Source organism: Dreissena polymorpha, chromosome 5 (genome assembly GCF_020536995.1).
Source record: "Dreissena polymorpha isolate Duluth1 chromosome 5, UMN_Dpol_1.0, whole genome shotgun sequence".
NCBI lineage: Eukaryota > Metazoa > Mollusca > Bivalvia > Myida > Dreissenidae > Dreissena > Dreissena polymorpha.
This window is the reverse complement of record NC_068359.1, coordinates 101923157-101938316: the sequence shown is the minus strand read 5'-3', so window position 1 is coordinate 101938316 and position 15160 is coordinate 101923157. Positions and strand designations below refer to the sequence as shown.

General features: G+C 37.6%; 1 protein-coding gene across 2 annotated transcripts in view; it reads right to left on the bottom strand.

The window, feature by feature from the left end:
- The window catches only part of LOC127881365 (obg-like ATPase 1), a 62076-nt gene that overhangs the window by 20617 nt on the left and 26299 nt on the right, over positions 1-15160 (bottom strand). For both annotated transcript variants that reach the window (XM_052429150.1, XM_052429151.1), the window contains exons 4-9: positions 13619-13679; positions 12197-12324; positions 7588-7763; positions 6970-7044; positions 6219-6316; positions 2713-2856 (exon numbers count right to left, since the gene is read on the bottom strand). In XM_052429150.1, coding sequence (XP_052285110.1) covers positions 2713-2856; positions 6219-6316; positions 6970-7044; positions 7588-7763; positions 12197-12324; positions 13619-13679 — 682 coding nt within the window. The remainder of the gene's footprint in view (positions 1-2712; positions 2857-6218; positions 6317-6969; positions 7045-7587; positions 7764-12196; positions 12325-13618; positions 13680-15160) is intronic.

Below are 15160 nucleotides of genomic sequence, written 5' to 3'. Positions count from 1 at the left end.
AGACACTTAACACACATACATTAAGCCCAGTTTGCCATGTGTCCTCCCGATAATGCAGGTAGACACTTAACACACATACATTAAGCCCAGTTTGCCATGTGTCCTTCCTGATAATCGGTAGACACTTAACACACATACATTAAGCCCAGTTTGCCCAGAATGTGACTCTATGATCAATAACAAGAGCACCGCCTTGCGGGTGCAGACCGCTCACCTATTTTTCTTTTTAATGGTGTAGGGACCTATCTCAATTTCAATCACAAAGGAGGGAGGGGTGGATTGGAGAGGGGTGTATAGTGTGGGGGTGTGGTCATTTATTACATTACCTTCCAAAAATGCAAAAAAAATAAAATGGGGGGGGGGGGTGGGGGATTCTTGGGTGGGATGGTTGGAAGGTATTTCAAAAATAAAATAATAAAAATAAATATTTGTGTTTCTTAACCATGTTTGAAAAAAACAAGAGATGTGTTTGTCAGAAACACAATGCCCCCTATTGCGCCGCTTTGAAATTTTTTTATTTTTTTTTATACCTTTGACCTTGAAGGATGACCTTGACCTTGAACTTCCACCACTCAAAATGTGCAGCTTTATGAGAACGCTGCTTTGATATTTTTTTTTACCTTTGACCTTGAAGGATGACCTTGACCTTGAAGGATGACCTTGAACTTCCACCACTCAAAATGTGCACTTATATGAGAACGCTGTTTTGATTTTATTTATTTGACCTTTGACCTTGAAGGATGACCTTGACCTTAAACCTTGACCTTATACTTCCACCACTCAAAATGTGCAGATCCATGTGATACACATGCATGCCAAATATCAAGTTGCTATCTTCAATATTAAAACAGTTTTGGCCGATGTTAAAGTTTTCAGGCGGACAGACGCCATATATTTGACATTTGATCTTGAAGGATGACCTTGACCTTTCACCACTCAAAATGTTCAGCTCCATGAGATAAACATGCACGCCAAATATCAAGTTGCTATCTTCAATATTGAAAAAGTTATGGCCAATGTTAAAGTTTTCGGACGGACAGACCCCATAAATTTGACATTTGACCTTGAAGGATGACCTTGACCTTTCACCACTCAAAATGTTCAGCTCCATGAGATACATATGCATGCCAAATATCAAGTTGCTATCTTCAATATTGAAAAAGTTATGGCCAATGTTAAAGTTTTCGGACGGACAGACACCATAAATTTGACATTTGACCTTGAAGGATGACCTTGACCTTTCACCACTCAAAATGTGCAGCTTCATGAGATACACATGCATGCCAAATATCAAGTTGCTATCTTCAAAAGTGGAAAAGTTATGGCCAATGTTAAAGTTTCTTTCGGACAGACAGACTGACATACTGACGGACAGTTCAACTGCTATATGCAACCCTACCGGGGGCATAACAAGAGCTGTCAGAGAACAGCGCGCTCGACTATTCGAGTGCTTGACAGTATAATGTAAGCCATCATGGGGAAATTGTTGATATTCAATAATTTATTAGACGATCTTTCAAAAATAAGAAAAGGAAAAAAAAATAATATTTTTTTTGGGAGGGGGGGGGGGGGGGGCCGGTAGGGGGGATGAGAGGAGAGTGTGGTAATTTATTAGATGATGTTTAAAAAAAAATCGGGGGGGTGGGAGGGGTAGGGGGGGGGAGGGGAGAGGGGGGTATAATGTGGGGTAGGGTAATTTATTAGATGATGTTTAAAAAAAAAAATGTTGGGGGTGGGGGGGGGTAGGGGGTGGGGGGTGAGAGGGGGGTTTAATGTGGGGTGGGGTAATTTATTAGACGATGTTTAAAAAAAATTGTTTTTTTTTGGGGGGGGGGGGTGAGGTTGGGGGTGGGAGGGATTCTGGTAGGGGCGTGGGGTATTGTTTGGGTGGAATCCATTGTGGTATTCAGGTAAGTGTTGTTTGTCAAAGTATTAATAAAATGTGATCATAAATAAAGAAGTTATGGCAATTTAAGCAAAAGGTTCAATTATCTAAGTGTAAAAGGGGCCATAATTATGTCAAAATGCTTGATACAGTGGTCTGATCTTGTTTATAGGTTGGGGTCATGTTGGTAAACAAGTATGCAACATATAAAAGCAATATGTCAAAGGATATAGGAAATATATGGGGTAGTACGCAATTTTTAACATAGATTTATCAATAATATGCATATTCTTAGTATAAAAGGGGCAATAATTATGACAAAATGCTTGATACAGTTGTCTGCTCTTGTTTATAGGTTGGGGTGATGTTGGTAAACAAGTATGCAAAATATAAAAGCAATATGTCAAGGGACAATGAAAATAAATGGGGTAGTACGAAAACTTTAACATTTGCTGCATATTCTAAGTGGAAAAGGGGCCATAATTATGACAAAATGCTTGATAGAGTTGTCTGCTCTTGTTTATAGGTTGGGTTCATGTTGGTAAACAAGTATGCAAAATATGAAAGCAAAAAAAAAATCAAGGAACAAAGAAAATATTTGGGGTAGTACAAAAACTTTAACATTTGCACGCAGACGCAGATGCCGGAGTGAGTAGGATAGCTCCACTATATATATTTCATAAATAATAGTCGAGCTAAAAATTATTTTTTTATTACCCACCTGGGTGCACCCTGTTCCTGACTACCACTAAACCAGTGTTCCTTAGTACCAACCTAGGTGCACCCTGTTCCTGACTACCACTAAACCAGTGTTCCTTAGTACCAACCTAGGTGCACCCTGTTCTTGGATGTATTTGGCTCGCTCCTCCTCCGAGGGCAGGTCCATCAGGTCCAGCTCATACTGGGCACTGAACAGGATCACTGTGGCGCCCGGCTCACGCTCATCCACCCACTCTTTGATCTTGGGTAACCTGGAAAGTGTTGGTATATGAGCCTAGTTCTGGGAAAATTGGGCTTACATGAGCCTTGTTCTGGGAAAATTGGGCTTATGTGAGCCTAGTTCTGGAAAAATTGGTCTAATATGAGCCTTGTTCTGGGAAAATTGGGCTTATACACGCCTTGTTCTAGGAAATTTGGGCTTATATGAGCCTTGTTCTGGGTAAATTGGGCTTACATGAGCCTTGTTCTGGGAAAATTGGGCTTACATGAGCCTTGTTCTGGGAAAATAGGGCTTATATGAGCCTTGTTCTGGGAAATTTTGGCTAATATGAGCCTTGTTCTGGGAAAATAGGGCTTATATGAGCCTTGTTCTGGGAAAATTGGGCTTATATGAGCCTTGTTCTGGGTAAATTGGGCGTATATGAGCCTTGTTCTGGGAATATTGGGCTTATGTGAGCCTTGTTCTGGGAAAATTGGGCTTACATGAGCCTTGTTCTGGGAATATTGGGCTTACATGAGCCTTGTTCTGGGAAAATAGGGCTTATGTGAGCCTTGTTCTGGGAAAATTGGGCTTACATGAGCCTTGTTCTGGGAAAATAGGGCTTATATGAGCCTTGTTCTGGGAAATTTGGGTTAAATGAGCCTAGTTTCAGGAAAATTGGGCTTAATACATGTCTGCTGGTACAAGCTTTCCAGTGTTTTACTGAGAAATACATTTGAGCCACTGTCTTATAAAACGGGGCTGAATGCATGAAGGTAAAGTGTAGTCCCAGATTAGCCCGTGCAGTTCCAACAGGCTAATCAGGGACGAAATTCTTGCTTTAATGGAACTTTTTGCTGAAAGAAAGTCATTTCTAAACGCAAAGCCAGTCTAGGCAGAAAGCAACGTCCATGATTAGCCAGTGTTAATGCACAGGCTTATATAAAAACATTTTAAGTGCATGCATAAAGCCCAGTTTTACCGGAACGAGGCTCATGTATGCTCTCCAGTGTTTAACAGATAAAATATTGTGTATATTTTATAAGTTAAACAATAACAAGTAAGATGGGCAAATCACAAATCAAGGTTTCAATTTTTTACTCAATAATTTACTGTAATTTAACCTAGAGCTTTGTCACAGACATAACCTCCCCATCTCCATTTTACCACAGGTTTGGCAGCCATGCCCAAGGCTTTCAAGTTTAAGGGCACATAACTCAGGATTATTTGAATCACTCTGTGTAAAATTGTGTTTTGAACATCTGTACTTCAAGGTGATGGCATATTTTAAGCTTCAATTTAATCGCTTGACAAATGTGGAAGAAGTTCACGGCACAAACTATAAAGAAAAAGCTATATATACCCCTTACGGCCAAGGTATAATTACCACACTGGTATCTTTCAGCTCAAACAAGTTACTGATACAAAATGTAAATGAAATGAACATTTAAATAAACAAGAGCTGTCACCATACGATGACATATGCCCCCTATAAACACTTTAATAGAAGTTATGAGCATTTTTCGAAACCTAAACGCAGATTTTGACACCAAAGTTCAATGTCAAGGTCACAGGGGTCAAACTTTTTGTGCGTATGGAAAGGCCTTGTCCATATACACATGCATGCCAAATATGAAGGTTATATCTCAAGGGGCATAGAAGTTATGAGCATTTTTCAAACCCTAAAAGCAGATTTTAAAACCTAAATGCGGACCCTAAGTTCAAGGTAAAGGTCACAGGGGTCACAATTTTTGTGTGTATTGAAAGGCCTTGTCCATATACACAGGCATACCAAATATGAAGGTTATATCTGAAGGGACATAGAAGTTATGAGCATTTTTTCGAAACCTAAATGCAGATTTCGAAACCTTAATGCGGACCCTAAGTTCAAGGTCAAGATCACAGGGGTTAAAATTTGTGTGCGTATGGAAAGGCCTTGTCCATATACACATGCATACCAAATATGAAGGTTATATCTCAAGTGACATAGAAATTATGAGCATTTTTCTAAACCTTAATGCAGATTTTAAAACCTAAATGTGGACCCTTAGTTTGAGGTCAAGGTCAAAGGGGTCAACATTTTTGTGCGTATGGAAAGGCCTTGTCCATATACACATACATACCAAATATGAAGGTTAAGTCTCAAGGGACAACAAGATGCGTTTGTGAAACACAATGTCCCCCTATATGATGTTTGACCTTGAAGGATGACCTTGACCTTGACCCTTCACCACTCAAAATGTGCAGCTCCATGAGATACACATGCATTTCAAATATAAAATTGCTAGCTTCAATATTGCAGAAGTGACATTACATGAGCAATTTTGACCTATATATTTGACCTTGAAGGATGACCTTGACCTTTCACCACTCAAAATGTGCAGCTCCATGAGATACACATGCATGCCAAATATCAAGTTGCTATCTTCAATATTGCAAAAGTATTCATAAAATAAGCGATTTGGGCCACATATATTTGACCTCTGACCTTGAAGGATGACCTTGACCTTTCACCACTCAAATTGTGCAGCTCCATGAGATACACATGCATGCCAAATATCAAGTAGCTATCTTCAATATTTCAAAAGTATTCATACAATAAGCGATTTTGGGCCACATATATTTTACCTCTGACCTTGAAGGATGACCTTGACCTTTCACTTCACCTTGACCTTTCACCACTCAAAATGTGCAGCTCTATGAGATACACATGCATGTCAAATATCAAGTTGCTATCTTCAATATTGCAAAAGTATTCATAAAATGAGCGATTTTGGCCACATATATTTGACCTCTGACCTTGAAGGATGACCTTGACCTTTCACCACTCAAAATGTGCAGCTCCATGAGATACACATGCATGTCAAATATCAAGTTGCTATATTCAATATAGCAAAAGTTATTGCAAAATGTTAAAGTTGGCGCAAACCAACCAACCAACAGACCAACCAACCAACAGACCAACCAACAGACAGGGCAAAAACAATATGTCCCCCCAATACTATAGTGGGGGACATAAAAAAGTTAAGTTTCGGAACCTAAATGCAAAGTGTGACAGAAAGAAAGACAGACGAACAGACGGTCCGATCACTATATGCCCTCCTTTGGGGGCATAAAAGAGACAAAAATCATCGTTATTATTCAGACAGAGTATACTATAGTAATTTGATAAACTCTTTAATTGTGGATCATGTAATTTTTGAGTCAATACATCTTTTACACATAAATATTACTTAAATTGATTTCCAATTATTTAATTTGCGAGTAAAATATATCTTTAATATATTTTTCTTTCTTCAACTTAAACTAGACTTGATTTTGAAGTCAATTTAGCAAGTTTAAGTATTGGCAATAATTATATACAATTTTGGCAATTTGCACAATTATAGACCTGGTAAGTGGGCATTGACTCACCATTTGTTTTTCTTCCTTATATAATCTTTCACAGACAAATTTACCAGGTATATGACAGGCTTGGCAGTTAGAAATAGGTGCTCATTCAATATTTCTATCTGAAACAGAACAGAGCCAGTTTGAATATTAATTGAGGTATTTGTTTAGGAAGAAATACATTGTAATGTGCTGATAAATGATTCTTATCCATATATTTATTCAACCATGATCTGGCAAATGAAATGACACAATATATTTGATCTAAACATGAAATCTTCACATGAACCCCAATACAACAGTCTCAGACAAATGCATAGCCTGGAGGCTACACAATATTTCAGCTCGGCCACTAAACAATCCAAGCGCAATTCCAAATGGCTACTGTTACAAGTGTTAATCTCTAAAAGCAAGATAACTGTAAATTACCGACAACAATCTCTGACAAGTTGTTGCTTGATTCCATTATTTGACTCGCACTCTGAGAAAACTGGGCATAATGCATGTGCGTAAAGTGTCGTTCCAGATTAACATGTGCAGTCCTCACAGACTAATCAGGGACGACACTTTTCGTCTAAATTGGATTTTTGCTTAGAAGAGACTTCATTTAAACGAAAAATGTCATAAAAGCGGAAAGTGTCATCCCTGATTAGCCTGTGCAGACTGCACAGGCTAATCTGGGATGACACTTAACACACATGCATTATGCCCAGTTTTCTCAGAACGCGACTCATTTGATTGTCATACTCTTGGGGTCTGATTCAAGACTTTGTACCTCTTTAGCATCAAACGTTAGATTTCGGACCCATTTGCCGTCGTTCAAACCCTCTTGACATTTCTTGATGCAATCCTGCAAACAATGCATTTAAAAAAAAGGAGATCCTCATGTAAAATCATTATTTTTTTGCTATAAGAATAAGGTTAGCAAATCTTTGTCATTATAAAAAAAAAAAACTTAAAATCTGAACATATTAATTTCAATACATGCCAGACGTGTCTCATAATCTTCTCAAGCCTATTGTAAGTAATTTCTGTAATTATCAACAAGCCTTAAAAAAATGAACTTTGGCCTTTAATCTGACCTTGACCTTTGCTCTAAGTATTTGAAAACTGCTTGATGAATGGTAAAGTTCCTCCAGACAAGCTTTTTATGTCCCTATTTAACCTTTGGCCTTTAAGGTAGAAAATGTTGAAATTAGTGTTAAAGTATTTTAAAATTGCATGATGAATGATACGTGATCTTTTGTCACCACCCATTGTTGTAGGTTTAGGGAATTTCATGATAAAATAATTGTTTGCATGCCATATATAAAACTCACATATTCTGGTTTTAATTACTTTATCAGAATCCCAGTTTCTTCTTTTTTGCCAATATATTAAACATTAGACTCACATATTCAGGTTTCAGTTTCTTCTCCCCCGCCCTGTTGACGGCGCGCTCCAGACCGCCAATGTTCTTGTCGATGAACTCGAGGTCCTTCAGACGCAGCTCGTCATGGATGATGGAGAGGTCACGGGTCGGGTCCACATCACCCTCCACATGGATCACCTCCTCATCAGAAAACGCTCCTGGATGAATAGAATATAAGGGTTCAATGCATGTGCTGCATTGACTCCCAGATTAGCCTGTGCAGGAGGCACAGGCTAATCACGGACGACACTTCGCGCTTCCATGGTATTTTTCGCACAAAATGCTCCTGAATTGGAGAACATGAGGAAACGCAGATGTAGACTATGCCTCCCTCTTAGAAGACTGGGGCCATATTCCAGTAGCTTCTTAAGTTTTCAAGCAAGTTAAAAAAATTCTTAAATAAATTTCTTAAGTTAAATTTGAAATGTAAAAAATAAAACATGAGACGCTTAGTATTTCTCTTTAAAAAATTCCTTTAAGAGTTAAAGGAAGTCAACTTAATTTTAAATATATATTAGAAAAAAAATACACAGAGTAAAGAAATTGATTAAGTTTATAAAGCTACCAGAATTTAACATAAGTGATATCTTATGTTTAAAGAAAAAATGGCGGAGATAAGAAAAGATATTGCACAATATTTCAACTTAAGTTATTTTTTAACTTAAGAAGCTACTGGAATACGACCCCTGTGCTGTATGCATGTGTAGACTGCACAGACTTATCTAGGTGGACACTTTCCGCCTTAACTGGATTGTTGTTTAGAAGAAACTTACTTTAAACGAAAAAATTCCATAAGTGGAAAGGGCACTCTTGGGCGGCACTTTATGCACAAGCCTTAAGCCCAGTTTTTCTCAAAATGATGCTCGGTCCGTAACAGAGCAGGAGCCCTTTGGATATGGAAAAAAAGTTGTTGTTTTTAATTTGGATTTTCGTTGGTTAACGTGTACTATAAAATTGAGAATATATGTATTTATACACTGATAAAGCTGGAAAGGAAGTTTAACTGAACTTGGAAATTGAATTTTTTTTTTTTTTGGAACAATAAATTGGGCAGTAAAGCCACAACAAATTGATTAAATGTTCGATGGATTTGCCGCACCTAAAAATCTTAAAACAAAATAAAAATATTTTTATTTTCATTTTTCGCCAGCAGCAATTAATTTGCTGCCCACCTATTTATTAAATGATTTAGTTTAATTGAGCCTACGTATTTTACGACATAGACTATTAAAACGCTTTGCATTATTAGATTGGTTTATGGTAACAAAAATGGCAGCTTTCGTCTGTATTGTCGTATCGGCCATAGACACAAGTGTTGTTTAAAACGCACTTAGTGACCCCATGACCTTGTTTTTGACCCGGCATGACTCATATTCAAACTTGCCATAGACATTATCAAGATACAATTTCTGACCAACTTTGGTGAAGATTGGATAAAAACTACTTTAATTAGAGAGCGGACAACATGGTGAGGTTTAAAACACACTAAGTGACCCAGCTGTGACCTAGTTTTTGACCCGGCATGGCCCATGTTCGAACTTGACCTACACATAATCTAGTTACAACTTCTTACCAAGTGTGGTGAAGATCAGATTTAATTTACTTGAAATAGAGAGCGGACACCATGCTCAATGTGTAAAGCGTACTAAGTGACCCTGTGACCTAGTTTTTATCTGGCATGGCTCATATTCAGACTTGGCCTTCAGATCATTTAGATAAAACTTCTGACCAAGTTTGGTAATGATCGGATGAAAACTACTTGAATAAGAGAGAGGACACCATGCTGAATGTTTAAAATGCACTAAGTGACCCCGTGACCTAGTTTTTGACCCCGCAAGGCCCATGTTTGAACTTGGCCTTAAGATCATCTAGATACAACTTCTGACCAAGTTTGGTTCAGATCGGATGAAAACTACTTGAATTAGAGAGCAGACAACATGCTGAATGTTAAAAAACGCACTACGTGACCCGTGACCTAGTTTTTGACCCGGCAAGGCCCATGTTCGAACTTTGCCTTCAGATCATCGAGATACAACTTCTGACCAAGTTTGGTGAAGATCGGATGAAAACTACTTGAATTAGAGAGCGGACACCATGCTGAATGTTTAAAACACACTAAGTGACCCCGTGACCTAGTTTTTGACCCGGCAAGGCCCATGTTTGAACTTGGCCTTCAGATCATCTAGATACAACTTCTGACCAAGTTTGGTGAAGAACGCATGAAAACTACTTGAATTAGAGAGCGGACAACATGCTGAATGTTTAAAACGCACTAGGTGAACCCGTGACCTAGTTTTTGACCCGGCGAGGCCCATGTTCGAACTTGGCCTAGACATCATGTAGATACAACTTCCGACCAAGTTTGGTGAAGATCTGATAAAAACTTCTTGAATTAGAGAGCGGACACTTAATACGGACCGACAGACAGACCGACAGACAAGTTCACTCCTATATACCCCCTAAACTTGGTTTGTGGGGTTATAATTAGGGAGCAGGTACCATGCTAAATGCTTGAAATGCACTAAGTGACCTCATGACCTTGTTTTTGACCCTGCATGACCCATATTTGAACTTGATCTACATATCATCTAGACACAACTTCAGACCAAATTAGGTTTAGATCGGATGAAAACTACAGTCAATCTTGTATTAAGAGACCACTCAAGGGAGTAATCAAAAGTGGTCTCTTAATAAAATGATCTTTAAATAAAAAAGGCCATTCTGGAAGAATGCTTACCCTCAATTTTAATCTATATGAAGGATAATCTCTTTTGTCAACAATGATTTTAACTTTTATAAAAAAAATGAATATAAACACAATACATAAACAATATTTTACTTATGTGTTTTATTTTTTCACTTATTATAAATTATCATATATTATAAATGAATTGTGTGTACATATTTATTTGCAAAAACAACATAGACAAGGAAATATTTTTCGCGTTTTTTTTCACCTGACACATAATTTTCCACGTCTTCAAGCACCTCGGCTTTACGCTTAAGAATGTCCTGAATTTGAGTTTTACCGACTCCAAACTCATCTGCAATTTTACGTGCACTTTTACTCTTTAACAATTCCAAAACCTGAATTTTCTCGTTCAACGTTAACACTTTTCGTTTTGACATTTTAATTTCTGCATGTACGCTAAAGGAAATCTGACTCGATTATGATACATAATGAGCTGAAAAAATTAAAACACAGCAATTGAAAACAAACATACAGACTTGATTGGAAAATTTATTAAGTAAATAACAATGTGATTGGCTAACAAATATCTACTAATTAGCATAATTACAAATTGGTAATGAACGGATTTCGACAGATGTCGATTAATAGTTTATTTTACGCACTTCTCAGGAAATGTTTGTCGCGTACAGTGCATTGTTTCTGCACCTGTTATCTATACTCGAGAAAAATCAGCGTTGTCTCTTAACGTTCCACATAGTAAACTTTTTAAGCTGTAGACTGTGCGTAAAACGTTCCTCTATTATTGAACTCAATAAATTGATATGCAGTCTACAACAATACCGGTCAGAACCGGTCAACGAGACAAAGCATAATCATAATTGTTGGTGTGAAAACAAAGCAGCGGTGTAACAGTACATCTTATCGGCTTAGATAAACCATTAACACGGATTTGTCCCTGAAAGATCAATATATTAACCACTTTTACCTCCTAGTGGTCGCTTAATTCAAGATTTGGACATCAAAATACATAGAAATCAGCGGTCGCTGGTCACGTAAGACAAAAGTCGCTGAATACAATATCATTATATAGCGAAAAAGCTCCGTGGGATTTCAAAATGGTCGCATAAGACAAAGGTCGCTTAATACAAGTGGTCGCATCCACAAGATTGACTGTACTTCAATTAGAGAGGGAACACCATGCTAAATGCTTGAAATGCAATAAGTAACCTTGTGACCTCATTTTGGCTGGGCATGACCCATATTCAAACTTGACCTACATATCATCTAGACACAACTTCTGACCAAATTAGGTGAAGATCGGATGAAAACTACTTCAATTAGAGAGCAGACACCATGCTTAATACTTGAAATGCACTAAGTGACCTTGTGACCTAGTTTTTTACCCGACATTACCCATATTTGAACTTGACCTACATATCATCTAGACACAACTTCAGACTAAATTTGGTGAAGATCGGGTGAAAACTACTTCAATTAGAAATCGGACACCATGCTTAATCCTTGAAATGCACTAAGTGACCCCGTGGCCTAGTTTTTGACCCAGCACGACCCATATTCAAACTTGACCTAGATATTGTCTAGACACAACTTCTGACCAAGTTTGGTGAAGATCGGATGAAAACTATTTGAATTAGAGAGTGGACACTGCTGTGGACGCAGCCTGCCAGCCGCCCGCCAAGGTTTTTTTAAAAACGGGCGTATAAAAAGTGTTCTACTTGAAGTAGAAGTGGGGGAGAATGGATTCAGAAATCAATTCAATGTTAAAATTAAATAAAAAACATACATCATTTTATAGAATTTCAAAGATAAATTTAACAAGAAGTTCTTTGTGAAAATGTCACATTGACGAGGTTAATACATTGAGCTCACTTTACTCACTGACAACATGAAAGAGGGCATCGCAGACCTTAATGTTGGACAGGAAAGCGTTACCCAGCCCCTTGCCCTCGTGAGCTCCCTTCACCAGCCCTGCTATATCCACTACATTGAGGAATGCAGGCACCTTGCTGCAATGTGAAATAGAATTAAGAGTATGATATGCACTACATTGAGGAACGCAGGCACCTTGCTGCAAAATGAAATAGAACTCAGTGTTGATACCCTCCACATTGAGGAAAGCAGGAACCTAAACTGGATTATTGCTAAGAAACTTTCTGTCAATGAAAAAAAACAAAAAAGCAGAAAGTTTTATCCCTGATTAGCCTGTGCGGACTGCACAGGCTAATCAGGGACAACACTTTACGCACATGCATTAAACCCCTTTTTCATAGAGCACAGCTCATTTAGTCCTGTTTTCCCACGACCAGCCTCATATGTAACAAGATGTGTTTGTGAAACACAATGTCCCCCTATATGATGTTTGACCTTGTAGGATGACCTTGACCTTGACCCTTCACCACTCAAAATGTGCAGCTCCATGAGATACACATGCATGCCAAATATCAAGTTGCTATCTTCAATATTGCAAAAGTATTCATAAAATTAGCGATTTGGGCCACATATATTTGACCTCTGACCTTGAAGGATGACCTTGACCTTTCACCACTCAAAATGTTCAGCTCCATGAGATACACATGCATGCCAAATATCAAGTTGCTATCTTCAATATTGCAAAAGTACTCATAAAATGAGCGATTTTGGCCACATATATTTGACATCTGACCTTGAAGGATGACCTTGACCTTTCACCACTCAAATTGTGCAGCTCCATGAGATACACATGCATGCCAAATATCAAGTTGCTAACTTGAATATTGAAATACTGCAAAAGTGTACATTAAATGAGCGATTTTGACCCATATATTTGACCTTTGACCTTGAAGGATGACCTTGACCTTTCACCACTCAAAATGTGCAGCTCCATGCGATACATATGCATGCCAAATATCAAGTTCCTATCTTTAATATTGCAAAAGTTATTGCAAATGTTAAAGTTGGCGCAAACCAACCAACAGACCAACCAACAGACAGGGCAAAAACAATATGTCCCCCACTACTATAGTCGGGGACATAAAAATGGGAACCCTTCATAATTTGATAGTCAGGAATATATACTATAAAAGCTGAGAGCCCAAAGCATGATTGTTCTCCGTCCTGTCATTTGAGAAATGCTTAACTGGGTGGACACGTTATGCACACATAGGCCTTTAATTATTTTTTTTACAACTGCAAGTCTTCCATTCCTTACCACTTGTTTCCGAAATTTTGCCAACAAATGTTACTATTTATACCATATCCATACGTTTACTAATGAAAGCCCAGCACATATTTTCCCATACAATATGCCTCACATATGTTTACCTGGCAGGTTGGAAATTTTCGCAGAGGAAGTCGAATCTGGCGTCAGGTATTGGTACACGACCTAAATAGAAATCCCCATGATATATAAAACACAAATATGCAATTTTAGGTGTATAAACAAAGAAGTAAGAAATGGCTTTGGAATACACTTAGTTTTCAGACATAACGGATGTAGGGGATGTTATTTCATTCATCAAATTAAATGCATACTTTTGTGTTTTATTAGCAGAATATCCATTAGAAAAAAATGAAGTAGTTTATTTTTCATAAATATTTTGGGTGTGGAGTGACAAATGCCCAGGAGGTAAATGCTTGTAGTGCAACAACAAATAAACTTCTAATTTAAAGCTTAAAAGCAATAAGAATTATATGACGCACATTATTTGGTAATGGTGACAAATTGTCATATATGAGTTTATTATTTGAACATCATCTGAGAGACTTAGAAGTTACAAAGCAGAAACAAACAATTCGCAAACTTTGACCTTGTAATGAAAACCTACCACTCAGATACACATTTAACCCATTACCACTGCGATACGTATTTAATCCTTTACCACTTAGATACGTATTTAACCCTTTACCACTTAGATACGTATTTAACCCTTTACCACTTAGAAATGTATTTAACCCTGTACCACTTAGATACGTATTTAACCCCTTACCAGTGTTCATACGGATTTTCTCTAATGAAATTCAAGCACTTTTAAAGCACTTTTCAATGGCAAAAATCCAAATTCAAGCACTTTTTTAGTCCGACCAAATGAAAACTGTATATTATCTGTGTCCAATACTGACAACGTTTCACTAAATTGGACTCTTTTTGCTTAACATTCCATGTGACTTATAACAGTCTGCACTACCCTGCTACAGTAACAACTGTTTAATCAAAAGTAAGATATTTCATTTATTTATGATATAGTAATTGACCTACAGCATTACACATACCAAAACAAAACTGTTATTTGTATTGAATATGTATCATAAATGTTCATAACAGATATTCCTGTGGTATAATTTAGCTCCGACAAAGTGTTAAAGACAATTATGCATCTGCTACAAATTAATTTTGAAGAAAAAAGAAAGAACGCCAATTCCCCCATAGTAGCTATCTCTATATCTGTTCTGCATACTTTACAAGATGCTTTGACTTTAGAATAGAGGTTGTAAACAACCCAAGGGGACTTGAAAAGCCACCCTTCCTGAAAAATGCACTTATTTCCTGGCATATTTTAACTTGCCAGCACCGTAATGGCATATTGTGTACAAAAAAAAACAACAACGAAGTAGACTAATTCCCGGAAGATTAGTAGTAGTTGCCTCCCTTACGTTCTAAAACTCGTACCGATCCAGTACCTTCCAGTATGAACAGATCGGAACCGTCATAAATCGTGAAAAAAAACTACGACTTCGGACTCGTGAAAAGTTTTTAAAGCACTTTTGAAGCCCAAAATAAGCACTTTTTTTACGGACTCCACAGCCTTTATAAGCACTTTTCAAGGAAAACATTGAAATTCAAGCACTTTTCAAGGTCTGTGCGAA